The 27,019-nt window shown below is 41.3% G+C and overlaps 1 protein-coding gene across 10 annotated transcripts in view; it reads left to right on the top strand.

Annotated features, from left to right (window-relative positions):
* LOC127582015 (retinoic acid receptor RXR-alpha-A) overlaps positions 1 to 27,019 on the top strand; it is a 104,601-nt gene that overhangs the window by 45,059 nt on the left and 32,523 nt on the right. For 5 of the 10 annotated variants that reach the window (XM_052036939.1, XM_052036936.1, XM_052036938.1 and 2 more), the window contains 2 exons: positions 13,475 to 13,556; positions 15,302 to 15,567. In XM_052036939.1, coding sequence (XP_051892899.1) covers positions 15,328 to 15,567 — 240 coding nt within the window. In that variant the 5' untranslated portion in view covers positions 13,475 to 13,556; positions 15,302 to 15,327. Of the gene's footprint in view, positions 1 to 5,389; positions 5,473 to 13,474; positions 13,557 to 15,301; positions 15,568 to 27,019 lie in introns of all 10 variants that reach the window. The other 5 variants (XM_052036940.1, XM_052036937.1, XM_052036935.1 and 2 more) reach the window with 2 other exon arrangements.

Raw genomic sequence — 27,019 nt, 5'->3', positions numbered from 1 at the left:
TTTCTAATACAATTTCTCTCATCTTAGTCTGCAAGGGATCAACATTAACTTTTGGCAATGTTTTCCTTTTTATGCACCTCCAAAGTGTTTTACTGTACGTTTATGTTTCTTACTAATTAAATGTGTTTTGCTTTCCTTTTTAGTCAATGTCTTAGTCCTCCTTTGCTTCATTGTGAAATGTTCATACTACAGAGGCTTCCTACTTTTTTTTGCAACATAAGCCTTTTCTTTTAGTCTAATACTATCTTTAACATGTCTTGTTAGCCATGGTTGGATCAATTTTCCTATTGGGATTTTGCACTTCATGTGAATTTGCTTATTCATATATTAACTGTTAGCCATTGCTTGCCCATTGTTGTACCTTCTTAATGTATTTCCCAATATTCCAAGCCAAACTCACCTTTTCCTTTGTGGTTTAGATGCAAGACTATTGTTTTGGAATGTACTAAATTACTTTCAATTTTGTTGTAAAAATCTATGATGTGCATATCTGAATTAAGAGCAGGAGTAGGTCACTTTACCCAAGCCTGTTCAGCCTTTCATTATCATGGCTGATCTGATTGTAATCTCAATTTTGTATTCCCAGTTACCTGTGGTAACCTTTAACCCCTTTGTTTATCACGGTAGCGTAGTGGTTAGCGCAACGCTATTACAGCGCCAGCAATCGGGGTTCGATTCCCATCGCTGTCTGTAAGGAGTTAGTGCGTTCTCCCGTGTCTGCGTGGGTTTCCTCCGGGTGCTCCGGTTTCTTCCCACATTCTAAAGATGTACGGGTAGGTTAATTTGGGGGTTTAAAATGGCCGGCGCGGACTCGTTGGGCCGGAAGGGCCTGTTACCACGCTGTAAGTAAAATTTAAAAAAAAATTTTACTTGTGCCTTAAGACTGCTTCCATTGTCCTTCAAGGAGTAGAATTAAGGACTTCTGATTCTCTGAGAAAATGTACCTTGTCTTGGTCTTAAAAGGGCACTCTCTTATTCTTAAATGGCAAGATTTGTTTCTTCCAGAAGATGAAGCATCCTCTCCACATTCACCAGGTCAAGACCTCCCAGGATATTGTATGTTTCAATCAAGTCCCATCTCCTGCTTCCAGACTCCAGGAGTACATCTTTCCTCAAAACGCAACCCACTCAGTCCCATCCTTCCTTAAATAATAAGACCAACAGTATTTACTGGTCTCGCTGATGCCGTATATAACTGAAGTATAACGTCCCCACTTTTGTATTCCCATGGCAATAAATGATAACGTTCTGTAGCTTTCTTAATTACTTGCTATACCTGCATAGCAGCCTTTTGGGAACTGGAATCATGCAGTTGGACACATAGATTCCTGTGCATCTTAAAGCTCTATTACCATTTAGATAATGCACCTTATTTTTCTTGCCAAAATGGATAATTTCACATTTCTCCTTGGTGCTAGATTAATTAATTAATTCTTTCTCTTTGCGGGATACTAGATCTAAGATGGATCATTTCTTTGTTAGTTCCTAAACACTAATTAGAAAACCAAATTAGCAGTAATTGTACGAAGGACAACTTCATGAATTCTTGCACACAATTACTGCAAATTTGGTTTGTCCGGTTTATACGTGAATTAATATCTCCCATGATTATTGTGTTAGCTTTGCTACCCAGACCACTAATTTCCTGATTTATAACCATGCGTCACCACTACTGTTTAGGGGTTTTTAGACAATTTCCACAAATATTTTCTGCCCCATGCTGTTCCTTGTCTCCACCCAAAATGATTCTCTGGTTTTCTGAGTCATTCTACTGCTTTTATCCCAACCTTTAATATCATGACTGCCCCTTCTCTTTTCATTTTGCTTATCTCTTTCAAATGTTAAGTGTACTGGTATATTTAATTTGCTTTGCAACCACATCACTGTAATGTCTACCAGAACATAAACATCTATTTGTACCATCAATTCATCCACATTATAATGAACAGGGAAACAAATTAGGACAGTGAGGAGCAGGTATGAAGTATCACTGGCAGACAAGATTAAGGAAAATCCCAGAAGCATTTTATAAGTATATTAAGGGTAAGAGTAATGAATAGTGCCCATTTGGGACCAAAGTGGCAATCTGTGGGGCCAGAGGACGTACACAAGGTCTTAAATGAATACTTCTCATATGTATTCACTAAGGAGAAGGATGTTGTAATTGGAGAATTCAGGGGGTGGGTGGAAAGATGGTGAAATTCTAGAACATATCATTGAAAGGGAGGAGGTATTGGATGTCTCAGTAGGCTTAAAAGTGGATAAATCCCCAGGGCCTCATGAGATGTAACCCAGACTGCTCTTGGAGGCAATTGAGGAAATTGCTGGGATCCTGAGATTTTAAAATCTTCATTCCCTCCTTATTCAAGGAGGGCGGCAAGGATAAGCCAGGGAATTTCAGGCCTGCAGGTCTAACTTCCTGATGCAGCATTTTAACCTGAAACATCAGCAATTCCTTTCTTCTCACAGATGCTGCTTGACCTGCTGAGTTCCTCCAGCAGATTGATTGTTGCTCCAGATTCCAGCAACTGCAGTCTCTTACATTTCCTGCAAACCTAATTTCATTGGCAGGGAAGTTATTGGAAATATTCTGAGGGACAGGATTAATCTGCACTTGGAAATGCAGGGATTAATCAAATAAATTGGCATGGTTTTGTTAGGGGGAATATCCAATCTGACCAATTTAATCGAATTTTTCAAAGAGTAACAGTATGTATTGATGAGAGCAACATAGTTAATGTAGTCCACATGAACTTCAGTAAGGCCTTTGATAAACTTTAAGGGACACTGTTCCAAAAGGTTAATGTTTGTGGGATCCATGGCAAGTTGGCAGATTGGTTTCAAAATTGGCTTGGTAATAGGAGAAGAAGGTGGTAATAGTGGGCTACGTTGTAATTGTGATTCCCCACAGGGATCAGTGCCTGAGCCCTCACTGTTTACCCTTAATGTTGTATACATCAATGATTTGGATATGAATGTAGAAGTACAATTAGTAAATTTGCAGATGATATGAAAGTGCTTAGTGTTGTTGATAGTGAGGTTGATAGTCTTATGCTACAGGGTGATATTGATCGGTTGGTAAAATGGGGAGATAGAATTTAATCTCTAAGTGCAAGATGAGCACATATACAGTGAATGTAGCAGTCAAGTGAGTATAGAGGAACAGAACAACCTCCAGTGTACAAGTCCAAGTATCCTTCAAGGTGGCAGCACAAATAGATAAGATGGTAAAGAGTACATATGGGATATGTTCCTTCGTTAGCTGGGGTATGGAATACAAAAGCAGGGAGATTATGGTACAACTTTATGAAACATTGGTTAGGCCCCAGCTGGGATACTCTGTACAATTCTGGTTCCACACTAGAGGAAGAACATGATTGCACTGGAGATATTTACCAAGATCTTGCCTGGGTTGGATAGTTTTGGTTGAGAGACTAGATAGGCTGGGTTTGCTTTCTTTGGAACACACAAGTCTGAGGAGGGAACCTGATAAAAGCTAAAACAATTATGACAGGCATAGGGTAGATAGTTGGAAATTCTTCTGCATAGCATAGCAAAGCTTGATGATACGAGTTTAAGTAATAAAAGGTTTGTAGGGGATCTGAAGAAGAACTTTTCTTTTAAAACCAGAGGGTGGTTAGAATCTGGAAAGCACTGCCTAAGTGGGTGGTGGACACATACTCCCTCAACATTTTAGTAGTATCTAAGTGAGCCCTTGAATCGTGAAGGCATAGAAGGCTAAGCTCCAAGTGCTGGTAATTAGGAGGAGTGTAAATGGGTACTTGATGATCAGCATGAACCTGGTGTGCCAAAGGGCTTGTTTCTCTGCTGTTAGTCTATGAATACCACTTGTTCTGCAGCCTTATATGCCTTTCTATCTGAATGCACTTGACATGCAAAGTCTTCATACCATTTTAATGCTGTTTTGACTAATTTAAAGTATACTCTTATTTGTATGACATATCCTTTTGACACTTTGGTCATCAGTGTTCATTTTACTATCCTGCCTTGTCCTTTCTATTCACTTTGCTTAATTTCCTCTCTCCTGAGACCTCCCTTCCACCCAGCTTTTGTTTGAAGCCCTATTTACAACCATAGTTATGTGAATTGCTAAGACACTGGTCCCAGTTCATTTTGAATGAAGCCTATCTCAATGGAATAGCTGCCTTTTGCCAATTCATGGCAGTGTGCCAATAATTGAAATCTTTTTTTCCCCCACAGCAATCCTTAAGCCATGCATTTAGCACCCTGATCTTTTTGATCCTGGTATTGGGCAGGCAACACAGCCATCAAAACTTGCTCTTGGGTCTGCACAGAACAGTATTATTCCCCATCAGTACTGAATTCCTTTTCACTCCCTCAGCTTGAATGACCCCCCCCCCCCCCCCCGCCCCCCGCACCATTGGTGCTGTGGTTAGTTTGCTCATCTTCCTTTTGTTTTCTGCTCTCATCCATATGGGCTGTAAGAGTTTCATATCTGTTGAATAAGTGCAAGGGCTGGGCTCTTTCACCACTATCTCTGGATCCTCATCCCTGCCTCACTTTTAGTCATATTTTCCTGTCCCTCTGCAGTACTTAATTTAGATAGTGTCTGTCTTTCGCAATAGTGTGGTCGGGTAACTTTTCCCTCCAAGTTAATTGTAGTGTCTGAATTTTGGATTCTACATTATTAATTCTGAGCCAGATTTTGTCAAGCTGCAGGTACTTCATGCAGATGTGATTGCCATGGATGTTGGTAGTTTCCATCAGCTTCTATATTTTGCAGCTGCAACACATCACTTGTGCTGCCATGTCTGTCTTACTTAATGCATTTAGTTAATAATTCATTAGCAAGCTATATATCCTGGTTAATTACAACTTTAGTTGTTAATCTAGTTTCAAGACAATGTTTTAGTTAAATGTGTGCACAGTGGATTATAATTTAGAGTAAACCTGTTTGATTGAGAAAAGAAAACCATCATCTCATAGCCAAGTTATTTCAGGTTTTACATCAGATTAATTTACTGAATCAAAATAGAAGGTCATAGAGTCATCCTTTTTTTATTCCTCTGTTCCACCTAAATTGCCTCAGTAGGCAAGCCCTCCAGTATGTCCTCTAGGCACTGCTGTGACACTTTCCCGATGAGTAATGCCACCCCTCTTCCTCTATCATGTCTAAAACAACAAAAACCCAGGACACTGAGCTGTCAGCCCTGCTCCTCCTGCAACCAAGTCTCACTAATGGCTACATCATCATGATTCCACATACAGATCCACACTCCAAGTTCATCTGCCTTGCCTACAATGCTCCTTGCATTGAAATAGATACAGCTTAGAACATTAGTTCCACCATGCTCAACTTTTCAGTTTCCATCTTTGCCTGTAGTCTTAACATCTACTTTTCCCACAGCCTCTCCACTTGCTGCCCTGCCACTCTGGTTCCCACACCCCCACAGTATACAACTGTGCATCTTTAAGGGTCCTGCTCACAAGGTATCTTAATGCTATTGTTTTGTCTTTAAGTATAAAGTTACACTTTTGCCTTGTTGATGTCTCTAATAGCCAACATGTGGGTGCTGGTGGTACACTGCAATAATAGCCAAAGTCCACTCTCCTTGTACGCTGCTCTCAGAGGGCACTGCATGCTGTGCTAAAACCCATTGTGTTTTAGCAGAACCCAGAGGTATATACTCCCACCAACCACAAGTTCTGAGTCAGCTGATAGTAACTTCAGTTAACTAGTTGTAGCTGGCTACTTAATTCACTAGAAGACTTGTAGACAGCCTCTTACTAAATAAAATTCATTCTCTTGGAGTGAGCACTGCATGTGCTGCAAAAGCAAAATCCACAGATCTACAGTCTTTCTGACGACTCTGTAAGCCAGTGCCAGCAACAAGTTATTGCAGTGTACCACCAGCACCCACATGTTGGGGATGTGGAATGGAGTTTCTGCCCCTGGTTTCTATCTTGAGTTTGCTGAAGAAATATTTGCGTGTGGAGTTTGGGTGAGGGCGGCTTTGAGGTAATCTGAGATGCCATCTGTTGTTTAATAGGACTGACAATCAAGGTGCCAGCTCTTTTTGATATAATGAATTTGAGATTGGTATGCACCTCCTGATAATTTACTCCACCTCCAACAGAGTGGATTTTGAGACTAAAGATTAGTTTGCAGAGGATTGGATGTTCAGCTTCCTTTTGTGTGGAGACATTTTTCTGTTTGCTGTGCGGTTTGGCAGGTGAATTTGGTCAGGAATCTTTGCAACACATCAGCCAGGTTGATCAACAAAATCAGCATTTGTAAATGAGAGTCATCATTAGCACTGTGCAATTTTCGTGCACCCCTGAGTTAGAGGGTTGTTGATTCGAGCCCCAAAGTCTCTCACCCACGATCCAAGACAACACTGCCAATACAGCTGTAAGTTTTGTGCTATTGGAGAAGCAGTACTGACAGAGTGCAGTGTTGTTGGAGGTACCATCGTCTTGATGATGTATCGAACTGAGGGCATGTTTGTAGCATATACTTTACGTGATATCTATCTGTCATCAGTAATTGTTCCTTTAATGTCACCCTTTAAAAGATTATAGTGTGTATCTATCTGCAGACTGGTGTTGCAACAGTGTCTGGGGACAAATTGCAGAAAGGGGCCATTTGAAAGAAAGCAACTGTGAAAAATCTTCTCGGTCAGATGATTGATAATGTAACTACTTTTGACAGTTTAAATTGCCAACTGCTTTCAGTACCTTAGGGAATGAATAATGAAGAGAAATGTCATAAGTACTGGTTAATGGAATTATGAAATTTAGACATAGTACATGAACTGGAATACCAAAAACTAGGTGTGATTTCTCACAATGGAGATAACGTGGATTTGTGTAGAGAGGCACTAAGCTACTTGATTCAATTGACTTTATACTTGATGGAATAAATAAAGTCCCCAAGCTTCTGAATTTCCAGGTTAATAATCTGCACCAAGAATGGAGAGAGTGGAAAGGTTTACAATTGATATTGAGCTGGTTATGGTAGATAAACCAAAATAGTTTGGGGATCCATTTCTACAGGTCCAAAAGTTGGAAAATACACAAAAATCACTCATTATGGTAACCATACCTCCTCAGTACTCTAATGAATGGCATCAAAAACATAAGACTGATAAGAAAGGACAATGACTAAAAGTGGAGAGAGAAAGAGAGGGAACTAGTTCTGCTGTTCGTAGGAACAAATGTACTGCATGTATGTACATTAGACTTTTGAATTTAATAATATTATGGGAGCTCATTTTGTATCTACATGTGTTCATAAGTTGGGCATTTGTAACCTGGGAACGGCCTGTACTTCCTTACAATATGGAAGGCAGACATTTGGCTCATTGTCCATGCCAATTCACAGAGTAGTCCCAATCCCCTACTGATTTTCTGTGTGACCTATGTTCTGCACAATCCCATCATTGTTCCTCCAGATTCTACCACCCACCAACATTGGGGGCAATTAACCTAGCAACCCACACATCTTTGGCATGTGGGAGAAAACCAAAGCATCCAGAGCAAACATGCATGGTCATCGGGAGAATGTGTAAACTCCACACAGGCAACACTGAATAGGTCAAGATTGAAGCTACCTCTACTTGCTGCGCTGCTATGCTACCCTCATTGATAACAAGGGGAGAGAAATATATTATGTCACAAAGTTCTCAAGTGAGCCACTAAAGGATACATCACTTGCAATGAAACAGTTGACATATATTTTATCCAAGAGGAGGAAGCCTCCTTTGATACTTTAGCAGATAATTGCAGTTTTGCAAATTTGAAGGACTCGTCCATCAGAGATTATGTTATTTGTGAAATCCACAAGTCCAGCTAGAGTGGACGGCTACTAAGTGAGATGCAGTTGGCTTTCAAGTTTATATAAGTAATGTGAAGTTGTGGGGCTAGCCAAAGCTGGACAAGGAATATTGGGTGGCTGATGGAAGAAAGGATATGCAGGGAAGGTGGATCAGGGAAAGTCAGGCTGAGTTGGCTTAGATGTTGAAATATTGTATTTAAGTATCATTTCCACAATGCACAATGAAAAGGACCTATATGGTCCATGTCGAGGCCTTTCTGAGTTATGCAGGTCAGATTCAGGGAACCAGTTAAAAACAATGTACTTGATGCCAAATGACATTAATTAATTCTGTGGAAGGGACACCTTTGAGATGTATCTTTACCAGGAGGTGAAGGGAAGCCAATGACACTTCAACTTGACTCTGGAGCAACATGTAATGTCCTTCTGAAGCAAATCATCAATTGAAACCAGCAAGATGTGTTGTCTATGTACAATGAGACTATACTGCAGCTGCTTGGGAAGTTCTTCCTGAAGGCGGTAAATGAAAGAATTGAGGGCTGATTTCATCATGGATTTCATCAGAAAGATGTTACACCAATGCTTGGATGACATGCAGTACAGGAGGTGGGTCTGATAAGGATATATCATGACAGGCTCATGAAGATTGATTCAATGCAAGCAATCACTTAAGCTGTAAAGATTCATTATTGATTGGGCAAAGACACAAGTGTAGCCCACATGCTAAGCCAACACTATCACAGGAAACAAAATGCCCAGGATATTGACCCTGAGACAACACGGCAAGATGTACTCCAATCTCACACCCGTTGTTGGAGACTGAGGATGCTACCAGACAAGATGATATGATGCAATATCTGAAGCAAGAGATTTTGAAAGTATAGAAAGAGACAGTCTGAGAGTGAATCTTAAGTCATAACTTTGAGAGATGAACTAGGCACTTGAGGATAATTATTACCAAACTACAAAAGAATGACATGAAATAAGTCTACTCCTTACATCTGGAAGTGAATGGTTACCTCCACTGAGCAAGAGAAAGTATCTGAAAATCAAGAAACGCCAACTGCTGGAAATCTGAACTAAAAAAAGTTGGAAAGACTCATCAGGTCAAGCAGCATCTGTGGAATGGGAAATAGCTAAGGTTTCAGCCCCAGGACCCCTTCAACAGAACCAAAGTATTTACTAGCCAAGAATGAATGAGGAGACCAGGGTCCATTGAATCGAGTATCCTGAGGACTTTGTGAAGCATAGCGACTGAACAGTTATTTGGATTAAATATTAAGAGAGGTACAATATGTCTTGTATATAATGGTGGTTAATAATGGTTCATGTAATATTGTCATCCATTAATAGGTTTGATGAATAAAGTATTGTTGATAGTTTAAATTATTAACTATTTCCAGTAATAATGAATAATGCTCCTGAGACAAAGAAGACAAAAGAGACTGCAGGTGCTGGAATCTGTCTGTCATCTTGGTGGGCAGCAAAATTCCCCTCATGCCATTTGAAGAAGACCAGGGGACTTCTAAGCACTCAGACCATTTTTTGTTAGTCCTTGCAGTTTTCCTATGTTTCAATTGTGACATCAAAATGTACTTCACTGGCTGTAAAGTGCTTTGGGATGGTGAAAGGTGCTTGAAAGTAGAAGTTGTTTCTGATTGCAGTCTGGTAAGTTGAAAGTGGCTGCTTTGCACTGTGGTGCTCTGGGACTTTGAGAACCAGGAAACCTCAGTTTGCTGAACTTGAGAGTCTTGACCTCCTGCCCTAGACCCCTTGAATATGGCAATAGAGCTGTATAATATGTTGTGGTTGGGAGTGATGTTCCTGGAGTCAGCATCCACAAGATGTTACTATTGTTGTTGGAGCTGCATTCGAGTTGTTTACAGACCAGCTCTTCCAGGGCAATAATGGCATCTTCAGGGATCTGGAGCAGAGCTCACAATGCAAACCTGCCAGGTGATGAACCAGAAAATGTGGACTCAAGACTAGGTTTCAGGTTTTGTAGTGAAAATACTTATCTTTGAGTCAGGAGGTCTTGGGTTACAGTGCTACTCCACATGCCGAGCTCGTGATCAAGGCTGACATTTGTAGTGTACTGTCAGGAGCAGTGCTAAGGAAACAGTGGTAGGGAAGAGGGAATGGTGGGAATGGTATAGGATGCTCTACTGAGGGAGCTTTGTGGTTTTGGAGAACACTTTTGAGGAAGTATTTGTTGAAAGTATTCGTTTCTGAGTTATTAAACTGAGATATCAATTAATACCTGTATTACTTAACTAAAATATTACAGGATACATTAAAGTGGTAATTTTTTTCTCTCTCCTCCCCACTTCCTTCTTTATCTCCAGGCCTCTTTCTCTCACTCTTTGTTCCTCACTTACCTCATACCCTGCTTTTTTGAACTTTCCAATATATATCTTCCTGTTGCATATGGGCACTTCCTAGTAGTCATGTATACTGTTTCTGAGATCAGAATAGGATCATAAGGAAGAAGAGGGAAGGGAAGAGGGGCCCTTTGGCTGTTATGCTTTGCCAGAGGGGACAGATTCCACAGACGTCTTTCATTACTTTGAATCTCAGGTTCACTGAGCCTGAGCTTTCACAAGCCCTTTGTTTATGGAAAGTTCAGAGTGGTTGGCAGCTGCTGAACCTTCTCAAGGATTGGCTTGTTTTTTTGGAAAAATAAAATAATTTCTCTCTTCTCTGAAGGTTGGAGAAAGTCTTGAATTTTGTAACTAAATTAATAGGGACAAATATTCAAAATAAAATGCTACTCTATTATTTTTCCATTGAGCTTTTTAATGGTGATGTGATGATATTTATCAAATGTATTTCTTTATCAATTCTTCGTTGCAAGTCTAAAGAGATTTTCAAACACTCAGATTGATAGCTTCTGAATGAGTTGACCTAATGAAGCCCCAGACATGGAGTACAGATATAATTCATTTTGATGAGATCACCCCATTTGCAGTTTGACAATTGACAGGAGGGCAAGCAGCTCTTGGGGGAGGCTTCTGAATTAGCAAATTCAGTACTTAACCTCAGGAAAGGTCTTTGCCTGCGACAGCCTGGGTAGCATTTTCCACCTAGCTTTAGCTCTTGGCCTTGCAGTTTAACTATCATCAGGAAAAAAGGGTGTTCAATTTGGCCAGTGAACATGATACAGAGATGACTCACTGGAGCAGATTTTTAAATTCTGAAGCCTTGTGCATATTGCAGTGATTTGCATTAACATTGTATGTAAACTGTCCCAAGATATTTCACAGGTCTGGTCTCCACACATTGCCCATTTCCATTGCTTTGCATTGCTAGTTGTGCATTCAGCTACAAAGCCTAAAGTTCCCAGAATGCCTCCTTAAAGCTTCCTCTTTGACTAAGTTTTTATTTGCCTTGTCTTTTGTTACACCGTGCTGCTACGAAGTACCTTTTAACTTTACACTGTGTTAAAGGTGTGATGTAAATGCAGGGTGTTAATGGACTTTTGTGTTTGGTTCTTATGGAAGCTATAGTAGAGCAATTTGTGGACTGTTTGGGACTACCTTGGTGAATGATCACACTGTGAGGCACCTTGGTGGCCATGTATCCTGTATCATTGGGTGATTTCAGAACAGAGAGATGAAAATAAGGACATAAAAGTTGGGATTGTACTCAGTGTTTTGTACAGAAAGTTCTCTGAGCAGGGTTATATTCACCATCTGCACATGACCTTTTCGAAATAAATGCAGTCTCAATGCCACTAAGTGACATATTTAAGATGAGCATATTTGCCTTTTTTTGATGTTGTCTCACATTGCTTGCAATTCTGGTACCCCTCAGTATCCTGCCCTCCCTTATGATTTGATGCTTATTAACAGTTAGTCTAATCGCAAAAGCTTGTGTCAATTATTAAATATTAGTTCTGCAGTTTCCATGACTGCTCCCTTGCAAAACAGTCCCAGCTGGGTTCCAAGATTACTTGGATAAAACAGGGTTTGAGGAGGTCCCCGTAGGCTTGTTGAGAATCTATCAAACTCATCAGAATCTGAATTGTTGGCTGCCTTCAGCACTTTAATCTTCTTGTCACCTGTCAGCTGCAGTCGTGCGTTGCCACAGAAGACTGATTTTACAAAGCTCCTCTTGTCTCTCTGCCCCGAGAAGGATTAGGATTGGATGGGGATTTTCTGTTTAAATCCTGAGGCTGCTTTCTGCGTGTTGGTGCGGTGCAATGTTCGTTCACAGTTGAATGCCTTGGAAGTCCTCAGCACCCCCTCCAAACAACCCCCTACAGTTCTCAGTGGTCCTGGAGTTGCCGGTCCTGCCAAATTTATGTCAACAATTCCTCTCTTGTTTCTGTGCTGATGCCTGGCAGCGTGGGCGGTTTTGGAGCCTGTCTGGAGCTATGTAATCTGATATTCTTGGCCTCTCTGCTGGAGGTGACTATAATCTCTTCAGATGAATTGTTCTGTGGAGTACCTCAAAAATAGCTAGAAAAATTCCATTGGGTAATCTGGCCCAGGCCACATTATATGGAATTCCTTGCCTGTTTGACACAGGCCAGTCAGGTTACAGGCAACAGGTAATGTTAAAAATCCCCTCCTAGTTTATTTCTTGTACAGCCAGGCTTCTGGATGGGATGTCCAGTTCCTTCAGTGGAAGCTCTCACTCCTGAACCCTTGTTTCATATTAAAAAAAAAGTGAGTTGGCGTTCCTCTTCCCCTTCATAAATTAATTTCAATAATTTTTGCTTTTTCTCAGTAAATGCAACAGCCATTTTCTACCCTGCAAAATCCCATAAATGAGTTAATGGGCAATTAATGAGAAAGTTCGAACAGAAAACTGGGAACATTTGCCTCTCTCTTTCTGATGGTGCCTGGGTAGAGTTCTTTGTCTGATGCTTAATCTTTGATGAATAGTACCTGTAAATGCGTCGCTCCCCCAATAGTGTATTGAACTAATGATTTCTGACTCCCCACTCGATCTCACTGCAGAGCCACAAAATCAAAATCTGCAAACATAATTTAGTTGGTTTAAATTTTTATGCCTTGTATGGAAAGAAGGGACAAACATTCATGTGAGCTTTGTTTTTATACTGATGAAACAATACAACATGTTTGTTGGAATGAGTGTAATGTTAGTCAGTTATTGAACAGGTTAAATAATCAGCAATATTGCAGTCAAAGTGAATCAAACCAAAAGGCTGAATAGCAACACAATGATCATACACAATTGATAAAAGGAAAATGAGATGTGGGAACTATTTGGCAAGTCATAGACCATTTGTGTAGAGAGAAAACAATGTAATGTTTCTTCTTTGACCTGAAGAAATCACTCAGTTTCTGTCTCAACAGATGCTGCTTAACCTCCCAACATCTATTTTTATCAGCATCCACAGTATTTTGTTTTTGTGTAAGTAAATGAAATGGGTTATAGAAGGGAATGCAGGAAATTGCAGTGAGAGTGGGAGAATATCTTGAGAGAACAAAAATGGTTTGGGGAAAAAAAAGGAAGTACAGAGGAATATGGTTTACATGGCCCTTAAGCTGCTGACACAGGACAGGCAGGAATTTGGCATGATGTTCCACGAATGGTCTGGTGCTAGGCACGGGTGGGTTGTGCAGAGAAGGTCATGGCAAGGACCAGGCAAGGAGAAGTAATTAAAACCTTTTGCTGTGGTTACAGAAACTTGGGTCAGACAACATCTGTGGAGAAATTCAGCTGTGGACCCTTCATTGAAACTGATCTAACCAAAGGTCCATACCAGGTAGGTTCACTGGTGTTCTTGTTCCAGTCGTAGTCTGACCTGCGCACTCTTTTCATCCCTTTTCTTTGGTTGGGTTTCCAACTTCAGCATGGAGGGAATTTTGCTCTCTAACCTGCTCTGGAAGTGTTTGGTGTTGGTATTGACCAACACTAACTTTCACTTGCATTAAATCAGTGAATAGGGCAGATGTTCATTAATAACTGTGACGCATTCTCTGGTGTTGTTGACTGCATATTGAAATGTATGCTTTTTTTCCTACTTGTTTGCTGGATGTCTGGCATAAATGTGCAGTATTCTTGGATATGAAGTCTAACCTGACTACATTGCATTGGCTGTGGGATCTGAGTCTGCCTTTCACTTTTTAGTAGCACCACTCAATCACAGCTTCCTCACTGATCGAAAGAACACAATTTTTGGGGGTGGTAAGAGCATTCAGCATGACAATAAGTGGCATGCTGGTGGCACTTTGCATCTGGTGCCGCTGTAGCGTGGCTTGCTGAAATCAACTGGATAGCTACATAGATAAATAACTGGTCAGAACTCATTATCTACCAGAGTTCTTTAGAGCCAATCTCTAAAGAACTCTGGTATATCATGAGTACTACATTTAGTACTTTTGAAATGTTGTCCCTGCTGTGGTGTCTAAAGTATCACAATGAGTTAACATATGGGTAAGTCCCACAAACACCAGCGAGATAATCACCAGTTCTATTTAATGGTCATCAAAGGGATAAATATTGTGAAGCAGTATTGTGGGACTGGCACATTGTCAGATGGGTAGTACTGAGGGAATGGTGAATTGTTGGAGGGGAAATCTTGAGTGAGTGCCATCTTTAAGACAAGATATTAAACTGAGGAACTATCTGCTTGTCTAGGTGGATTTTAACGATCCCACAGGCATGATTCGAAGAAGAGCAGGGAAGTTTTCTTGGCATCTTGGGCAATATTCCTCCATAAACTTGTGTACCAGAAATATGCATCTCATTGCACTTGTGTCATATAGTCACATAATAATTGCAGAAGTTAATTGCCTGTGAAACACTTTGGGATGACCAGGGAATTTAAGAAGCACAAAAAAACAAACTAGTTGTCTGTCTTTGATTCTTTGATTCCCTGATCCCTGCCATTTAGTATATTGCTTGCTCTCTCTCACTCCGCTGTAGACTTATGCTATCTGGCATCCGTTTACTGTCTGGAGCTGTGGCTTGGTGCCTGCTTTATTAATCTCTCCCTCTCTTTAGGTTTGCTGTTGATAATTTCATGAGTATCTACATATTTCAGGAGCAACTATAATTTTGGGTGACGTCCTCACTTTTTAACTTGAGTTAACTTTAATGTGCTGTGCACAAAATGTGCCTTTTATATTGAATATCCTGGTATAGGATGTCCCATTTATATTAATGCAAAATGTTTGAGATAACCCACACCAGTTTCTGTGCTTGCACACAATTCACTTGTCCTTTTTGTAGGCTGGATATGATGATCAGCTCCTTTTGGGTCATGTGGCACATTGAACACCAATCATCCTGTTTCTGGCAATCTTGCTTCAATCTGACAAATCACTTCAGTAGCAAAATGACCTTCTTGAATTAAGGAATGCTGAGACTTGTGTCACTGTAACTAATTCCTGTTTTGTGTGTTTCTGTCATGTGTTATGGGATGTTGAGGAATGTGTAGCTGAGTTATATAATGAAGGTAGTGTTATGTTTTATTTCAGCATTTTAAAATATTTGATCTTCTTACAGACTCTCGAACACAAGTGAATGTGTCCATGAATTGCGATTCCTCTGGAGCAGCCATGAATGCACCTTCTCTTCACCCTCAGATGATGGGGTCTGGGGTCAGCCCCTCGATCAGCTCCCCAGGGCAGCTTCATTCACCTATTAGCACTTTGAACTCTCCAATGAATGGACTGGGCTCTCCCTTCTCAGTTATCAGCTCGCCATTGGGTCCACACACACTATCCATCCCGTCATCTCACAGCATGGGGTATGGAGGCCACAGTCCGCAGGTATGTCTATAAATAGGCAGCAACCAGTAGAGATACTTGTAATGTGAGAGTAATGAATCCACAAACACTTACTCTGGGAAACTGAAAAATACTAGCAACAAAACCAAGACAGAGAACTGCAGTGATTTGCAGGAGTCCAGAATACCTTGCTTGAAAGGATGGCAGCAACAGATTCATTAGTAACTTTCAGAAAGGAATTGAATAATTTATCGAAAAGTGATATATGACTGTTGGATTTATGGGCACAGGGCAAGATGATCAGAGCCATTGAGTGTGGGTACTGGGGTTAGGGGTTAGGGGTATCCAAGCACCAGGGTAGAGTGTTCCTCAACCTGTATGCACTTCCAAGTGTACAATGCATCCACCAGGAGATAGATCATGGAACTGCAGTGGGTGAATCATTTCATAGTAATTTCATTTCACATGAACAGCTTCTAGTTAATGACCAGATGAGATGAATCAGGGGAGGGATTTTAGCTAACTTTTTAAATTCCTAATCTGTAGAACATGAGAGGGCAATTCCTTCTCCTCCTCGCCTCAGGTCTGATCAAGTCACAGTGTAGATTTGTCCACTGTTTAAGGTGAAATTTTAAATTTTAATTCCCATGTACATCAGTTTCTCTGAATCAGCCTTTCAGTGACTGAATGGGAGTTGGGTGCTCTTTTTATGAAGAAACTAATTTCAAAGAGAAAATTAACTTATCAGGTTTTATAGCTGCCTTGCAAACTAATAATACAACAGTGAACAGGGTGTTCTCGTTGAAGGAGCTTCCTGAGTATGAGACTGTCACTTATTTTGACCTATTCCCCCGCTGTTTAGCTATGTGTGTAATTTCCTGGCCCAAAGGTGCAGGGGGCGTTAGAGCAACAGTACTTCCTGAACATGCAGGAAATACTTGGCAAGAGCCACTTCCTGTCTGGGGAGCATCCACCTCCCTAGTTGTAGGCCTGACTTCCTCTTCCTGTTGGCCCTGTGATTGGCATTTCAGTGCAGTGTGACAGAAGAGGCAAACATTCACTGTGTCTTTTCAAACTGAGCATAAAGCACAGATTTTGATTAATTCCTTCTAAAATATGTCCGAACTGTATAATGCTGAGGGCTGATACTGGTGGGTAGTTGCTTGTCTCTATAACATCTGGGAATAGCACTGGCAAGGCATTTGGGTATTAATGTGTACTTGCTTTGCTTATGATGTAAGGATGGCATCTATTGTAGGCCATGCTAATGCAGTGTGCATGGGCAGCCTCTTCCACAGGAGCCTACGTTTTCATTGTACCATTATTTTCTTGGAGTCCCAGCAGGATGGCAGTAGATAGTCTCCATAAATAAACAATGGAAATCTAAATTTATGCAGCATTTGGGAAGCTATCTAGTCCCATGTGGGGGAAAGAAGCAGTAGAATTGGTATAGTTACAATTGTGACCTCTGCATATCCCAAGGTGCTTTAGAGCCAATCAATTATACTCATTTTTATAATGTAGAAAATCTGGCAACTAACTTGCCTCCAATCAGCAATATGATAGTGATCATGTAGCCTTTTTAAGTGATGTTAGTTGAGGGATAACTAGTGACCAGGAAGCCAGACTTTCCTTTTCTACATCCTTAGCACTGTGCGATCTTGTGCATCAACTTTGAATGAGTAGCTGCAGCCCAGGTTTAGTGTTTCCTCCTGGGTTTTAGGTCTCCTGGCATCTCTGACAGCACATTGCACTTCAGTATTTTCCCTCTGACAATGCAGTGGTCTTTCTGTACATCTGTCTGACCGTACGTCAGTGAGGGGAAACTGAAGAAATATCAGTGGATATTACTTTTCCATTGCCAGAAGGGTTGGTGGTCCAGGGATTTGGGTTAATTGATGTACTAGCATTGTGAAGAAAATCTTTTTCTACAAAGTGAGCTAATAGCTCACTTGAATTGTTCTGCAGTACGTTGCCTGAAAGAGTTGTGGAGGGAGATCCATCTTTCGCATTCAAAGAGGATTTAAGTAAATAAATGAAAAGGAAAGAAAATGCAGAACTCTGGAGAACGTAGCAGGGTAGTGGAAATTTCAAAGAGCTGACATAATGAGCTGAATGGCCTCTGTAGGTCTGTGGATCATTTTATGATTCCTCTTCACTTGTTCACTGGTGTTTGGTGAATGAGAATCAGTGGTTGTTTTTTTTTTAGCTTCACACACCCCAATTTTTAGACAATTTTTTTGATTTCCTCTTCTTCTGTGAATATTTTGCTGCCCTCTATTTGACATTCCCCTTGCTGCTAGATTCTTTTGTTTTACATATTCTTGTAAACTAATTAATCTCTTTCATTTAGTTGTGCTTTTAAATGAGCTTGTGCTTGGGAGGTGAAAGGGCATTAAACTCAACATAAAACAAACTGCAAAGTTCAGCAGGATGGTTTCAGACAGCAAACATTTCAGTGAGATAATTAATTTGTGTCTTAACTTGTTTAAACAGGACTGATATATGTGTGGTGTATTGCTCAGGGTATTTTTCTAATCCTTCTGTAAATACAACTTAAGGCACTGAGTAAGGGACACCCAGCTTCCAGCAGTAAGTTGGGGCGAGGAGTACTCGTCTTCCTGCTTTGAGATTGTAACATTCATAACAGGAGGAGGCTATGTGGCCCCTCAATTCTACTGCGCCATTTAGTCACATCATGGCTGGTCTGATCATTGATCTCAACCCTTTCCTGTCTGATTCCCATTGTCATTGTTTCTCCTGAAGTCTAAAAGTCTGCCTCTGCCTTGAATATACATAATGAAGCTCTCTGGGGTATAGAATTCCAAAGATTCACAAGTCTTGGGAAAAGAATGAAGACGTAAGAAAATGCAGATGCTGGTATCCGGAGCAAAAACCAAAATGCTGGAGGAACTCAGCAACTCGGGCAGTATCCGTGGAGGGAAATGGACAGCCAACGTGATGCAGGGTCTCGACTTGAAACGCTGACTGTCCATTTCCCTCCATGGATGCTGTCTGACCTACTGAGTTCCTCCAGCATTTTGTTTTTTGCTCTTGGGAGAAGTGTGCTTCACTTTCATTTCTTCTTAACTGCAAAAGGCATAGGATCTTTTTTTATTAAGACAACTCTTTCATCTTGGGAGTCAATCTGGTGAGCCTTTTCCGTGCCTCAAAGACAAGTATAATCCTTCCTTGAATAAGGAGACCAAAACTTTAAGAGAAAGCATAAGGAAATGCCCCATTCCCAGTCCCACCCAGATGCCTTCAGCTCTGCAGCAGCCGGCAAATCCATCCCAACGGTCTCCCGAATGCTCATTCCTATGAATGGGCTGTGCATAAGTCAGAGGTTGGTAACCTGGGGAGGTCCTGTACAGGTTGCCAGCCTGAAAATGACCCATTTGTTCCTAGTCTGTCAGGTAAACCATCCTCTATATGTGCTGGTACAATACTTTCAGTACCATGAGGTCTCCTCTTGTTAAGTAACATTTTATATGTCAGCTTTTCAAAAGCTTTTAGAAATTCAGATACACTACAACTACTGGCTCCCCTTCATCTACTCTGCTATTACATCCTCAAACAATTCCAATTAAGTTAGTCAAATGTAATTTCCCTTTTATAAAACTATTTTCTGTAATTGTAGTGTGATTTTCTAAGAGTCTTGTCATTGCTTTCTTAATAATGGATGCCATTGTTATCTTCCTTGTGACAGATGTTTACCTAACTGGCCCATTGTTCTCTGCATTTTCTTTCCCTCCTTTCTTGTATCATGGTGTCACATTTGCAATGTTCCAATTCACTGGGAACTTTCCAGCATATAGGGAATATCGAAAGATCACAACCATTGCTTGGTCTATATCTGTCCCATTTTGTTTAGAAGCCTGGGATGCAGGCCATTAGGTATTGGTTTATTATTGTGACTTGTACCAAGGTACAGTGAAAAGCTTGTCTTACAAACCGATCGTACAGGTCAATTCATTTACACAGTGCAGTTACATTGAGTTAGTATAAAGTGCATTGATGTAGTACAGGTAAAAACAGTAACAGTACAGAGTAAAGTGTCACAGCTGCAGAGAAAGTGCAGTGCAATAAGGTGCAAGGGCACAACAAGGTAGATCGTGAGGTCATAGTCCCTCTCATTGATAAAGGAACTGTTCAATAGTCTTATCACTGGGGTAGAAGCTGTCCTTAAGCCTGGTGGTACATGCCCTCAGGCACCTGTATCTTCTACCCGATGGAAGAGGAGAGAAGAGAGAATGTCCCGGGTCGGTGGGGTCTTTGATTATGCTGGCTGCTTCACCAAGACAACAGGAGGTAAAGATAGAGTCCAAGGAAGGGAGGCTGGTGTCCGTGATGCGCTAGGCTGTGTCCACAACTCTCTGCAGTTTCTTGCGGTCCTGGGCAGAGCAGTTGCTGTACCAAGCTGTGATACATCCAGATAGGATGCTTTCTATGGTGCATCGGTAAAAGTTGGTGAGAGTCAAAGGGGACAAACCAAATTTCTTTAGCCTCCTGAGGAAGTAGAGGCACTGGTGAGCTTTCTTGGCCGTGGCAATAAAGCTACGTGATTTGACCAGGACAGGCGGTTGGTGATGTTCACTCCCTGGAACTTGAAGCTCTCAACCCTCTCGACCTCAGCACCATTGATGTAGACAGTTGCATGTACACCACCCCCTTTCCTGAAGTCAATGACCAGCTCTTTTGTTTTGTTGACATTGAGGGCAAGGTTGTTGTCATGACACCATTCCACTAAGCTCTCTATCTCCTTCCTGTACTCCGACTCATCGCTGTTTGAGATATGGCCTACAACGGTGGTATCATCTGCAAACTTGTAGATGGAGTTAGAGCAGAATCTGGCCACACAGTCATGAGCGTATAGGGAGTGGAGTAGAGTGGAGAGCTGAGGACGCAGCCTTGTGGGGCACCAGTGTGAGAATAATCGTGCCGGAGGTATTGCTGCCTATCCTCAAGGATCCAGTTACAGAGGGAGATGTTGAGTCCTAGGTCTCGGAGTTTGGTGACAAGCTTGTTTGGGATTATTGTATTGAAGGCAGAGCTGTAGTCAATAAACAATAGTCTAACGTAGGTGTCTTTACTGTCCAGATGCTCCAGACCCGAGTGTAGGGCCAGGGAGATGGCATCCGCTGTAGACCTGTTTCGGCGATAGGCGAATTGCAATGGGTCAGCTTTTAGTCCATTAGTGTACCTGGGGTGCCATGGTGGCACAGCAATTAGCACTCCTCCCTCACAACTCCTGGAACCCAGGTTTGATTCTGACATCTGATGTTGCCTGTGTGGAGTTTGCATGTTCTCCCTGTGACTGTGTGGGTTTCTTCCCACATTCCAAACTCTTACCAGTTGGCTAAATTGACTGCTGTAAATTGCCCCTTAGTGGTAAGTGGCAAAAGAATAATAAAGGGGTAGTTGGTGTGCATGTAAGGGAGAATATATTGCAGGGTGACAGAGGAATAAAGCAAGTGGGAATGGGACAAATGGGAGCTGCCGTGGCTGCTTCCTTTGTCATAATAAGCAGGCTGCTTATTTCTCCCTTTTTGGCCTTTTATTTTCTATCATTGTACACTTTTAATGTAATAAACTGTAATAATAATGCATGCAAAATATTTGTTTAATGTCTCTCCCATTTCCCTATTTTCCCCTCCCTCTTTGATAATTCTTTTGTCTTGACTTCTAGGTGTTAATGTTTAACTTTGCCCTCTTTATTATGTACTTGTAGCAACTCCGATAATCTGTTTGATATTCCTTGCTCGTTTACTCTCATACTTCACTAATTTTAGTCTTCATTTGCTGATTTCTAAAATTTTACCCAATCGTATTGCTACCGCTTCATTGTCTTCATAAGTTTTTTTCTTTGAATCTAATACAATTCTTTTCTTTTATTGGGTATAGATGAATCTCCTTTGCTGTAGTTTTTATTCCCCAAGGATATTGTGCTTTTGAAAATTATGAAACATTTTGTTTTAAACGCTGCCATAGCTCACCTAACATTTGTAGCTTTTAGTCTAATATCCCAAACCACTTCCAGCTCTACCTTCAAACCTATGTGATTGTATTTATTTAAGTTTACAGCCTTAACTTGCATCTACACAAGATATTACCAAACTGAATGTGAAATTGTGTCATGTTATGATCAGTCTTCCCAGAGCATCCTTTACTCTCAGATCACTGAGAGTATACCTTTTCACATGACCAGATCCAAAATAGTCTGTTCTCTGACTAGATGCACAATCTGTTCTAGGAAACTGTTTTGAATGCAGTGAAGTGCCTTGTCTTCAATATAATTTGCTCAACTCACATGAAGATTAAATTCACCATTCTTAATTGAAATACCCTTCCTACAAATCCCCTTATTTCATAATTGAGTCTCTGATTGTTTAGCCTACAGACTACTGTCACCAGTGATTTCTTTCCCTTGTTATTATTCATCTCCACACAAACAAATTCTACGTCCTTTATTTCTCACTGCTATCCTAACATCCTCCTTCAGTATCAGTGACCTCACCTTTTTTTCCCCTTTCTGCTTATACTTCCATAAAAATAACCTGCAATATTCAGTTTCCAGCCTTACTACATTGCAACTACATCTGTACTGGCTATTAGATTCTATCCAGTTACCGCTACTTGTGTCATCAATTCATCTATCTTGTTACAAATCTTTCATGCATTTGGATAACTTTGACTTCTTACCATTTTTCCTAAATTTGATCCTTTTTGTTATTGCATTCTTTCTTGATGCTCTGTCCCTTGCTGTTGTTCCGTGCTTGTATATCAACAATATTGATGCCCTGTACTATAACCTTGTGCTTGCTTTTTAAATTCCCTCACCTGACCTCATAGAATCATAGAAACTTACAGTACAGAAACAGGCCCTTACAGGCTACCCCAACCGTGCTGAACATGATGCCTATGTACATTAATCCCATTTGCCTGCATTAGGCCCATTTCCCTCTACTTTCCTAACCATGTACCTATCCAAATGCATTTTAAATGTTGTAGAAGTATCTACCTCCACTACCACCTCACTCCAAATATTCACCGCCTTCTGTGTGAGAAACATACCCCTCAGATCTCCTTTGCCCTTTTTGCTATTCCACTATATAGTTTAAAACCTTTTCTATTTTCCCAGTTACTGCTAGTCTTCAATTCAGTCCAATGCAAACGAAGCTCTTTTCAACAGAATAAATTCCTCTCTCGAGAGTCAACGCCCCATGAATTTCCTGACCCAACTTTCTGAGCCTGTCTGCTGGACCCTATGCCAATGCATGTGCTCGGGCAGTAATCCAATGTTTGCTACCTTTTGTGATTCTACTTATTAATTTTGATACTAGCTCCTCTTTAAATTAATTAGATTGGGAGAAGATTCTAGTGAGGGGAAGTATAATAAATAAAAAAAAATGTGTGAGAGGATAACGAGGGGAAGAATGAAAATCCAAGGAAGACAGGAAGGAACAGAAAATATTAGCAAAAAAAAGTGTGACAGACAGTGAATCTGGAGTAATTAAAAATTGTGAAAAGATAATGCTTAAGGCTCTTTATCTGAATGTAAGTAGCATTTGTAACAAGGTGAGCCAGCAGCTCAAATTGTGGGGAAAAAATGAGTTTGATCTGATAGGTATTTTAGAGGTGTGGTTGTAAGGTGACTGAGATCAGAAACTAATATTCCAGGTTATTCAGTGTTCCAAAAAAACAAGCAAAAAGGGAAAGAAGGTGGGGTGGCAGCTTTAATCAAAGAAGGTGGGAGCACGGTGTTGATTAGTGACGTAGGTGCACTGGGTAGTGATGTGGAACTGGTTTGGATAGAATGAATAGCAGAAGAAAGAAGACATGGGAAGGAATAATCTATAGGGCCCAATATGTTGCCTCTGGATAAGACGAGGCATAAATACGAAAATGTATCTAAGAAGGAAACTGCAATTACTATGGGTGATTTTAATCTGTATATTGATTGGACTGATTAAACTGGCAAGAGTATCAAGGAAGATCAGAATCATGTTTATTATCACTGACATACGTCATGAAATTTGTTGTTTTGCGGCAGCAGTGCAGTACAAGACTTAAAAATTACTATAAGTTACAAAAATAAATAGTGCAAAAGAGGAATTGAAAGGTAGTGAATTTGTGGAGTTTGCCAAGGATTGTTTTTGGAGTAATTTGTACAGGATGTACAGCCTATCTTTAAGCATAGTCTGGTGTAATGAGGTAGGATTAATAAGAGATTTTGTGGTTAAGGATCCTCAAAGAAGTGGTGACTACATCATTCCAGATACAGTTTGAGGGTGAACATCCCAGGTCCAAAACCAGTATCCTCAACTTAAATAAAGCTGGTTATGAAGCTGGAGTTGTCTAGAGTGGACTGAATATATGGGCTAAGGGATAGATCAGTGAATGAGCAGCAATTTCATAATGGTCATCCCCAAGGATCAGTCCTTGGTCCTCAATTATTTACTATCTATATTAATGACTTGGAGGTTGGGCAGCATGCAAGATATCCAAGTTTGCTGAGGACATGAAAATAGGTGGAAGGGCATGTTGCGATGAGGTTACTTGGACTCTGCAACAGCACATAGTTAGGTTGAGTAAATGAGCGTAAAAAAGTTGGCAAATCAAGTTTAATGTGGGAAAGTGTGAGGCTGTGCACTTAGATAGGAGAAGAGATTCACTAGGCTAATTCCAGGGATGAGAGGGTTGACCTATCATAAGCAGTTAAAGAAGTTGGATCTGCATTCTTTGGAGTTGAGAAGAATCTTATTAAACCATATAAAAATCCAAAGAGGGCATGACAGGGTTACATCCACTAATGGGAGGATCATGAATGAGGGTATCCAGTTACAAGATAACAGAGCAGTCATTTAAAGACTGAGGTACATAGGAATTTCTTGCAGATGGTGGTGAATCTCTGCAGTCCTCTTCTGTGGAGGGTTTTAGAAGCTAGATCATTGTAGATATTTAAACTGGAGGAGATAAATTTTATGAATTGAGGGCTATGAGGAACTGACACAGAGGGAAGTTGAGGTCTGGGACAGATCACCCGTGATTATATTGAACTGCAGGGCAGGCTTGACTGCCAGATGGCCTACTCCTGTTCCTATTGTTCTTCATTCTCTGCAGAAACCTTAGGAACCAATGTCGTTGATAGAGCTATGTGAACAATGAGAAATGGATCCTCTTCTTCCTGCTCCAAGTTCCCTTCCAATCTCCAAGAATATGTCCTTAATGCAGGCATCAGGTAGACAACACAACCCTCGGTTCTCATGATCATGGCTACAAAGAACAGATCCTTTCTCCCTGGCTACACTGCACTCTACAACTGGCACATTCTTTTTCGTGATCTCCTTCTGAATGGTCTTCTGTACTCCTCCTCCCCACATGTCTGAACAGAGAGTATGTACTCTGTACTTGATAGGCAAAGTCAAAGGTTGAGGCTTCTGCAGCACAGCATTTTGGGTCCCCTGACTTGAAGATGCTTCCTTCTGGACCTGAGCACTGCCCATAATCAGGATTCTACATAAACAAAAGAGGGTGATTAACTCCTTTATAAAATCATCCTTGGAACTCTTCCTTGATGCAGCAGAATGTCTGCAACTCAGACTCCAACTCAAAAACCTCAGCGAAGTTCCTCAAACCACAGACATTTGCTTCAATTGCAGTTTGCAGGGACCACTAACTCCCACATGTTGCAGCTATAACCTGTTCCACTAACTCTATCAGGTCTTGATTTATATAAGTAATTAGCTTAAATTTCTATTTACTTGATTTTTTGATTTGTTACCTAACGGACATTAAAAGTCTAATCTAACCTTTTCAGTGTTTATTATTTAGCTTAAACATCATAATTCACAATAAGCATCAGATAAAATTTAAATTCATCCTGCCTTAAGCTGTTATAGACCACCGTATACTAGAAACACAAAGCAGCACCTCTCTTCCTTCTCTGCCTAATTCCCTTAATCACCAAATTCCTGAGTTTTGCATCCTAGAGAAGCCCTTTGCTAAGCTAGGAAGAGGAGTGTTTATGTGGCTATAGTGATCTGGGGAGAGGGGTGATTAGGATGCTGTGGTGAGCTGGGGAGAGGGGTACCCAGATTGTTGCAAAGAGTTGTGCGAGAGCGATGGCTGGATTGTTGCAGTGACCTAAAGAGAGGGTTACCTAGGTAACTCCACTGATCTCGGCAGACGTGTACCCAAGTTGATGCAGTGAGCTGGAGACTGGAGTGCTTGGGTTCCTGCAGTGAGCTGAGGAGAAAGCTGCATGAAATCCTGCATTGAATTAGGGAGAGGGGTACCTGTGTTCCTGCTGTGAGCTGAAGGTAAGGCGGGTGCCTGGGTTCCTGCTTTGAATTGGGGAGAGGGATACCCAGATTTAGCAGTGAGCTGAGAGGAGAGGGGCAGTTGGGTTGGTGCATTGAGCTGGGGAGAGGTTTTGACCGGGTTGGTGCATTGAGCTGGGGAGAGGGGTGACTGGGTTGGTGCATTGAGCTGGGGAGAGGGGTGACTGGACTGGTGCATTGACCTGCAGCGAAGGCTGACTGGTTTGCTGTGGCAAGTGATGCCTGGGTTCATGCAGTGAGCTGGGTGGGTGCTTGGGATCCGACAGTGACCCAGGGTGACAGAGTTGCTGGGTCTCTTTAGAGAGTTGGATTGAGTGTTTGGGCATGTTCCTGCAGTGTCCCTGTGCTATGGTGAGGACTGCCTGGGTTTCTGTAGTGACCCAAGGACACGGGCCACCTGGTTCCTCACTTGAGCTGGAGATGGAAGGTTCCTGGAATAAATGCTGTGTTTTTTTTGAATTGGTTTGCGTTACAATATCTCCTGGTTTCTACCATGATCCAAGGCAAGTGGGTTCCTTGTGTCTGAACCTTTCCTGACCCAGGCTGAGGAGCTGCCTGGGTTACCATCCTGACCCTGAGTTGAGCTGTGATGTGCCAAGTTCATAAGCTGATCCACATTTAGAATTTTTTCCTTGGCTCTCTGCCATGTTTCTGAGCTGAAGTGAATGGAGTCCTGGGCAGCTGAGCTGAGGTGTTGCCAAGGTTGTCCTGGGCAGCTGAGCTGAGGTGTTGCGCAGAAGTGAGATTGTGTTTAGGTAGGTTCTTGGGGTGATCTTCTTTCTGTGACTGCACCCACCCCCACAACAGCACTGAATAATGCTCGTTCACAAGTAAAGCCTTTGATAACGCCAGAGAGTAACTCCAGGCTGGGTAAAAATTGCCAAGAATCTTGTCCTTCCTCCACCCCTGTTGTGGCCTCGATTCCCTGGCACCCTTGAACTGTTACATTCAAAATGACAGAGTCATGAGACTGTGTATGGAAGCTTGCATGAGGTCAGCAGGATAAACACAGAGCAGTGCCTGTGCCAAGAATACCATTCTCCACGGCTGATTCAGACAGCTCCCTTATGGATTTCATTAGCTGTCTTCCTGTATGCCTGCGAGGTAGGAGCCTGTCCCAACGAAGGCCTCCTACTAATCACCAGAAAGAT

Source organism: Pristis pectinata, chromosome 23 (genome assembly GCF_009764475.1).
Source record: "Pristis pectinata isolate sPriPec2 chromosome 23, sPriPec2.1.pri, whole genome shotgun sequence".
In the NCBI taxonomy this organism is placed as follows: Eukaryota; Metazoa; Chordata; class Chondrichthyes; order Rhinopristiformes; family Pristidae; genus Pristis; species Pristis pectinata.
The sequence above is the reverse complement of the archived record's forward strand: the minus strand, read 5'-3'. Positions and strand labels throughout refer to the sequence as shown.